Here is an 8,522-nt window from a genome sequence, read left to right as displayed (position 1 = left end):
CAAAAAGAAGATATTGATGTCGCTAAACTAACATTGTAAAACTTATATGACACATAAAGTGTGAATATTTTATGGAAAACGCAAAAATGTCTGGGTGAGCAGTAGTGTATGTCTGCTCCAAACAAATTTCAGGAAAAGCCAAAGAGAACAGTTTACAGTAATCCCTCGGTTATCGCGGTTAATAGGGACCAAAACCACCCGCGAAAAGTGAAAATCCGCGAAGTAGTGACGCCCCTTCCAAAATGCTTGAATTTTTTATTTTTTTTAAATTTTATTTTATAATTTTTTTTTTTTAGACCTGCGAAGCTCCGAACCTGTGAACGTGGAACCACGAAGTAGCGACGCCCCTTCAAAAATGCTTAAAAAAAATAATATATATATATATATTTTTATTTTTTTATTTTTTTTAATTATTTTATTTTATTGTTATTATTTTTTAGACCCAAAGCTCTGAACCCGCGAACGTCGAACCGCGAAGTAGCGAGGTCCCACTGTACATCACAATAAGTCGGTATTAGGACAAAAAGTTGGACAAAAAGTTGGACTCCATCCCAAAGAAAACAAACTGCTGATGAAAGGAGAAAAAAACACTGGCAGTTTGCTTATTTTAGTCGATAAGCACGAATTGACCCGACAAACCAAAAGTCTGGCCAACAGGTGGAAGATAGGGGTTATAGCATCACGTTTCCAACTAATTTCTGCCTCTGAAAATTGAAAATAACGAAAACGCATTACCTTTTAAAATGGCCCAATTCGTCAAATATCCTCTCCACCGTCATTTTGGACTGCCAGTGTTTGTGTGTCCACTTCAACTTGGGTGAGTTGAAGGTGGGAGGAGGGCGGAATACACACACAGCACAACTACGCACACAAGCCTTATATGGACCCCGGGTGAACCCAAAGAACAAATCCAGAGAAAGAAAACAACTAGAAAACCTAATCCAAATCTTCAAAAACATACAAACCTGACATGGTTGGGCTAAAAATGCTTAATCACATTTTGTGTAATACGTTTATAGTTTATTAGTCAGGCAAAATAAGGAGAGAAGCCATCAATCAGCAGTGTTGGGCATGTCACTTTGAAAAAGTAAGGAGATATAGTTACTCACTTCTTCCAAGAAGTAAACTAGTTTGTAACTGAAATACTCTATAGTAAAAGTTACCAGGGAGAGTAACTATTTTCGTTACTTTAAAAAGAAGTTTACTTGAAAGTTTAATGGGATAGTGAGGAAACAAACGCCAGCGATCCAGTGCTCGCTGGACGAGGGAAGCGAGCCGCTCACGGGATCGGAGCGTGATCGGTATGCGGAAGTGGATTTCCCGGGGCGGGAGATCAGAGCGTGGTCAAATGGGCAAAACAGGTCAATAGCCAGAGCGGGGATCAGAGCTTTGTTGGTGGTCAAAAACGGGTCATTAGCTGGAGCGGGAGATCAGAGCGTGGTCAAAAGTACAAAACGGGTTTATAGCCGGAGACAAATGGGGAATTAGGAACACACGAGTGGTATACGGATATAAACGGGACAGACGGGAGCCAGAGTCAAAGTCCTTGCCTTGCGTATGCAAAGGTTCGGTGACGGACTGACAAGGACTGGGACTGAGTACTGGGTATAAATAGGAGGGGAATCAATCAGGCAACTAGGAGCAGCTGGTGAATGCAATGAGTAATCATGACAGGGTGAGAAATAAATGGGAAAAAAGAGAGAAAGATGAAAGAAAGAGAGCCAGAAAGAGAGAGAAATAGATAGAAAAAGGGAGGGAAAAAGAAAAGGAGGGAGGGGAATAGGGAAAAAAAGAGATCGAAAGAAATACTACTGCAGTTGCTTTGTGAGTGTTGCCTGGCTTGGGTGACATCAAGTGGACATAGTTAAAACTGCAGCCCGTTTTCTCCTGCTCTTCTCTGAGTGTAGTCTTGCGGGCCGTATTCAAACCCTTGGTGGGCCTGATCTGGCCGTCTGTTTGACACCAGTGTTCTAGATTATTGCGTACCTCAGATCGAAGTGCCGCTATGATGGCTCGAAATTCATGCGCCATGCAAAAACCAGGCTCATTCTTTTCCTTCAAGGACAAAAAGACAAGAGTATGAGGTCAACATCACTTTGTATTGTGCTATTGTGGGGCACTTTACTTTAAAAAAACAATTTGTTATAGCTGCTCATTAGTTCTTCAGTTAGTAACTAAATTACTCTCTAGTAACAGTAACTAGTTACCAGGGAAAGTAACTGTTTGTGTTATTTTAAAATAAGTTGTTGTATGTCAAAGAATTTGACATTTCTAAGCAGTATTTGAGTCAGCTGATTAGCGAAGTACAGACACGTTATAGAACCTATTAATACTCATTGCTCTTCACCAGCAAGACTTATCCTACACTTGTAGTGCAACAAAAATAACTGTAAACAATATCATAAAATAACAACCTGAAGAAACTGGTCAAGTAGACATAGCCTACTGTACTTCGAGTATTGTGTTTACAACAAAAGTCAACTGTAGAACATTATAAAGTGAGTTTCACTAATAACAATAAATTACAATCTCCAGTCAGACAACTGCTCAAGTAGACATATGCTACTGTAATATAAGTATTTTCACACAACAAAAGTGAACAGTTCAACAATTTAAAGTGCATTCAACACTGCATTGTAAAATATATTATTCAAACTCTCACAACCTGAAACACAGGTCAAGTAAGAAAAGGCAACTGCACTTCAAATATTTTGTTCGCAACAAAAGTCAACAGTAAAACAATCTAAAGTGACAATCCAATCCATCTCTCTAAGGACAGCAGAGAAAATCATCGGGACTTCTCTTCCCTCCATTCAGGACATTGGCCAGAAGCGCTGCCTATCCCAAGCTAAGAACATTATCAGGGACCCCTCTCACCCGCATCATGGACTGTTCACTCTGCTAGCCTCTGGGAAGAGGTACTGCAGTGTGCGGTGCAGGACCAACAGGTTCCACAATAGTCTTGTCCCCCTGGCCATTAGACTGTTAAATGGTCACTCAAACACATAGTAAATCTAAACTGCTGCCAATCTGTACATCTGTGGGTTTTGTTTGACTTTTTGCACTACTGGCAGTTCTTTATAGCTAGCCACTCCTTGCACATCTGTTTCTCTGCACTATTGTACTTACAGCGTTATTGTTAGTGTTATTGTTACTGTTTACCTGACTTGTTACCTGACTGCCCATTTTGCACATCTGGTTAGCTACTCCTCTCGCACTATTTGCGCTACTGTAAAATACTATACATAGCCATAATTATTTAGTATATTATTAGCACTCAATACTACAACTCTATACAACATTTTATTTATATCTGTACATTCAAGGAAACTGTGCGGGTCAGATGTATCGACATTTCGTTCTGTATACACGTGTACTAGAATGACAATAAAGTAGATCTGAATCTGAATCTGAATCTATGAGATGTTATGTGCTTGATAATATAAGAACTACATTACCCATATTGCCATATTGTTACTGAGCAAGCACCGTTTGTCCCCTAATGTTTACAGTTGTATGTAACGGTTTCCTTGATTGTGACAAAAAAGTAAAAGCCTGTCCACATCATCACGCCTACTCTCAATTGATTCAAGGTAATGCACCGCTTTTGACTGTCAGTACCGGTAACCGCGTTGAAAATTATGAGTTAAATTGCCCTATTACCGAGAATGGTATGTAACGGTGTTGTTTATATTGGCGTTATTCCCAACACTGCTCATAAGCTATAGAATATAAATGTGTCCCAGATTTTAACACTTTCACTGAGGTTACAGATCCTGTTGTCACGGTTGCCACAGCGCCCAATTGGCCCCGCCCATGGACACCGGCTGAGACACGTTGACAGATTGCAAGACTCCTGTTAAAGACTTCTGACTGCAAGACTCCTGTTAAACTCTGTGACATGCCAAGCCTGTGAATCCCCCCATTTTGCCTGTGTTCTTTTGCTCTTGTTGTGTCAAGCCCTGTGAATCTCGTTTTCGCCTGTGTTTTGCCCCTGTTTTGTTCTCGCCCTGAGTTGTTTGATTTTGACCACTTCCTCGTGGCGATCAATCTACTCCTGCGACCGACGATCCACGGATCGAGTGTACGCTCATTCCTCTTTTCCCCAATAAACTGCCCAGTAACGTAACGTTACGCGATGGGGTTCTCCATTCCTGTTTCCTGACCTGGTTCGTGACACCTGTATCAGATTGTAGAGCATTCAACAGGTCCAGGGCCCGAATGGAGATTCCTCTTGAACCTGTGGATTCCTTCTTGGCTCTTGGAATTACTAGTCGACCAGCATTTTCCAAGCGGAGGCAGGAGGGAAATTAAATCAGAAAGCTATGATGAGGGAAGTCTATGCAAAATGATGTGTAATACCAAACTAATAAAATCACATCGTAAACTGATTTTAGCCAGTACAGGCCGGCTAAAATCTCATCTCATCTCATCTCATTAGCTACACCGCTTATCCTCAGTAGTGTCGCGGGGGTGCTGGAGCCCATCCCAGCAATCATCGGGCAGTGGGCAGGGGACACCCTGAACTGGTTGCCAGCCAATCGCAGGGCACACGGGGACAGACAACTCACTCGCTCATTCACACCTAGGGACAATTTGGACCGGCCAATTCACCTGAAATGCATGTTTTTGGAACGTGGGAGGAAACCGGAGTGCCCGGAGGAAACCCACGCAAGCACGGGGAGAACATACAAACTCCGCACAGGAAGTCTGGTGCTGGATTTGACCCACGCAGGAGGTTCCCAAGACATGAACTGTGCCGCACAAGCCCTAACCACTGCGCCGCCGTGCTGTGCCGGCTAAAATAATGTGTTAAAACTTTCTTGTCTTAGTTAAAAGCCTTGCAGCGGCATTTTGTACCAGCTGCAAACTTTTGATGCTAGACATCGGTATACCAGAGAGTAATACATTACATTATTCAAAACAGGAGGTAACAAACACATGAATTATAATCTCATCATCATCTGAAAAAGCTAGAGACTTAGTTCGTCTGGTTGGTTGTCAATTCAGGAAGTAAAAACCTATTCTTACTGGACTAAGGCGACGGATAGAACCATGTTTTTCTTACCAATGTGTCCAATAGTGAATTGGAACGCTGTATTTGTGTTGTAGACAGAAATACTTTGGGGTTTCAGGTTATCATACTATTTTGGCAGTTAGAACTTTGTTACTCAGACAATATCTACCATCAAACTATTTTTTTTTTAAAAAAAAAAACTTTTGAGAACCCTAAAACCACCAGCTTAGTTAACCATTAAACACCCCCCCCAATTCCAACTGAGTAAATGAAGATAGTATACAGTAAAGTTACCAGTGTTAATGTATCACTATAGATAATGATCATATGTTCACCAAGGCAGCGTTAAAATTTTACTGTTCAAGCCTTAATAAAGAGTACTTACTAACTTTTGGTAGGGTGCGAAGCTTGAGGTGTCTTTAAAAAGTTTAAAATCACTGAGTTAAAAAAGCCTCTACATTTTTTTTTCAACGTGCCTATCCACTTCGATCTTACTTCTTTTATTGCTGTACAGGTCATGGAGCGCCAGAAGATAGGATTGATTGATGTCATGTGTGTGCTCAAGGTTTTCTTTTATTCAATGATGAAAATTGTGATAGTAAGAAAAGAACAGTTTCAAATACTGTCCAAATGCCACACCCAAAACCCCCCAAAAATTGAAAAAAAAAACAAAAGAGCTTATTAGCGCTCATCTAAGAAAGTCACATACTTGCACATGCAAAACAAGCAGCTTGACAAAGGTTGTAATGGTGATTTCAGCTAAAAAAATGGCGTCAGCAAGTAGAATATTTTGAAGTTACAGACGCCACCTTCAAAGTGTAAACTTTGGACACTACCTCAGCGAATACATGGTCCATAGCTACTTGTGAGGAATTACCACTGTTTGTTTTTTTTACTGTGTATCACACTATTACATTTTCCTTTCACCTCTTGCTGGATTCCTGACTACTTGAGGCAGCTAGGAGTCAAAAATATGCAAGGACACACAAGATGAAAACTAAAGGGGAGCAATTTTGCTACACTGAGCTCCTAAGAGAAAAAAAATCTCAACTGTAGAGTTGTAAGAAGTTACATTTATTTGAGTGAGTTCTGGGACATTGTTTTTACTTTTAGGGGTACTTTTAAATCCGTATAATTTTTACTTTTGCTTGATTATATATGTGAAGAAAAAACTGTACTTACTCTGCTACATTAGGCTCCATTAAACCCGTTATTTAAATCCCTTCCACGTAAATACACGACCGTCTGTTTCTGCTAAGGCACATTTATTTTGTCAAAGACCTAATTTCTTTCATTTTAGATTTGACCAGGGACCCATACAACCACCAGGTACCACTTGTGAACAGGTTACAGACATTTTCTACTGCACTGTATGCACAGTGTATATAGGCGTAGCCTCACCTACTGTATATATAGTGATACCTCTACTTATGAATGTCTCTACATACAAAAGTTTCAGGTTACAAAGTACCTGAGCGGAAAATATTGTCTCTAGTTACAAAGGCCTTTCAGGATATGAAATCAAAAATTCAGCACAGTACGCGTTTCAATCAGCCGCACCCAGAGTTTCCCGAACGTAAATAAATGGGTTACGTGTATCCCAGCATTCTCTCTGTGTCACTGTCACAGTTCAGAGTTCAGAGACGAGGAGAAGAAGGGGTCCCAGCAAGATGGCGGGGAAGAGGACGCAGCTATCTTTCAATCAGCCCAAATCAACAATTTTTTAGCAAATGTCTTTGAATTCTCGGTAAACGCTCATTATGATGACGTCTGCTTTGCATTTTTGACAGATTGTCAAAAACCGGCAAAAGAAGACGTCATTGGATCCGCTTTTCATAAAATGGTATATAAATATTTTATTATTTCCTTTATATTTTTTTTACATTATGTGCTCTTTGTTTTATGTTTATTGTGTGGTAATCTAATTTTAACATGTATTCCCGTTCTGATGCTCTTTAATGATTTATTTTAAAAATATCATAGTGTACTTCAGTTGGGTTTGGACCGGATTAGCACAGTTATATTCGAAATATGTGCCTACTTACAAAGTTTTCACTTCCCAGAACAAATTAAATTCGTAAGTAGAGGTACCATGGTAAATACATTTTTAATCCACGGAGGGTTCATTCAAACCAAAAAAATGAATACACAATCTTACAATTACACAGAGTTGTTAACTCATTGTTGATTGGATCGATTATGATCATTCGATGATTCGATTAAATAGTTCTTCAGGGAAATCAATCAATAAATAAGACATTGCTGCAGTTACTCAGTACTTGAGTCTTATTTTTCTCCAAATACCTTTTTACTTTTACTCAAGTAATGAATTGGATGACTTATTACTCATATTTCAAGTAAAGTCAAGTCAGGTTTTTCTGGATAGCCCCTAATCACAAAGAGTCTCAGATCGCGGATCTCTTCTTGGCTCTTGGGATCACTAGTAGACCAGCATTTTCAAAGCGAAAGCACCGGACCAAAACATAGGGGAAATTAAATCAGAAAGTTATGAGGGAGCAAGTCCATGCATGATTTTGTATACTCCCAACAGAACCTTAAAACCACATCTTTAGCTAACAGGGAGCCAATGCAGGTTCGCTAAAATCGGGGTAATGTGATCGAACTTTCTTTTCTTAGTTAAAAGCCATGCTGCAGCATTTTGTACCTGCTGTAGGCTTTTGATTATGGACTACATTACAGTAATCAAGACAGGAGGTAACAAACGCATGGATTATAATCTCTGCATCAGACTGGGACAGAAAAGATGGAAAAAAGCTGTTCTAGTAATATTCTTGGTTGGGGTCAAATATGAAACCTACATTTTTGACTCAGTCACTCTGGGTGATACATTTGTCAATATTCAGAGCAGTTCATGAGAACTGGTAAAAAAAAAGTCCTTTTTGAAATGCAAATTAAACTGGGTGCCCGTTGCATTGAGTAGCAAAAAGTAGCTCCCACCTTGAAAATAGTTGGAGTCTTTGATCATAGGTGTCAAACATGCATCCCGTGGGCCAATTCAGGCCCACCGACAAATTGATTCCAACCCGCAAGACAAGGCTGAGAGGCGAAAAAAAGGCAAAATATGAGCTGCAGTTTTAGATAAAGCCAAAGGGACTGTAGTTGTATTTTTTTAATCTCTTTTTTCCTTCTGTCTTTCTTTCTGTCTTTCTGTATTTCCCTCTCTCTCGTTGTACATTGATTTTTCTCTCTCCCTCTTTGTCTCCATTTCTATCCCTCTCTTCTTGGCTCTTGGGATCACTAGTAGACCAGCATTTTCAAAGCGAAAGCACCGGACCAAAACATAGGGGAAATTAAATCAGAAAGTTATGAGGGAGCAAGTCCATGCATGATTTTGTATACTCCCAACAGAACCTTAAAACCACATCTTAAGATAACAGGGAGCCAATGCAGGTTCGCTAAAATCGGGGTAATGTGATCAAACTTTCTTGTCTTTGTTGAAAGTCTCACTGCAGCATTTTGTACCAGCTGAAGACTCTTGATTCTG

At 39.9% G+C, this 8,522-nt stretch overlaps 1 protein-coding gene across 1 annotated transcript in view; it reads right to left on the bottom strand.

Annotated features, from left to right (window-relative positions):
• Positions 1 to 827, bottom strand: part of slc22a16 (solute carrier family 22 member 16) — a 22,270-nt gene extending 21,443 nt beyond the window's left edge. The window contains exon 1 of the mRNA XM_088325611.1: positions 736 to 827. Coding sequence (XP_088181737.1) covers positions 736 to 779 — 44 coding nt within the window. The 5' untranslated portion in view covers positions 780 to 827. The remainder of the gene's footprint in view (positions 1 to 735) is intronic.
• Positions 828 to 8,522: the final 7,695 nt, after the last annotated feature.

This window comes from Urocampus carinirostris, chromosome 20 (assembly GCF_059441175.1).
Source record: "Urocampus carinirostris isolate Australia breed hairy pipefish chromosome 20, RoL_Ucar_1.0, whole genome shotgun sequence".
In the NCBI taxonomy this organism is placed as follows: domain Eukaryota; kingdom Metazoa; phylum Chordata; class Actinopteri; order Syngnathiformes; family Syngnathidae; genus Urocampus; species Urocampus carinirostris.
Note: the sequence above shows the minus strand (reverse complement) of the source record. Positions and strands in the feature narration are given on the sequence as shown.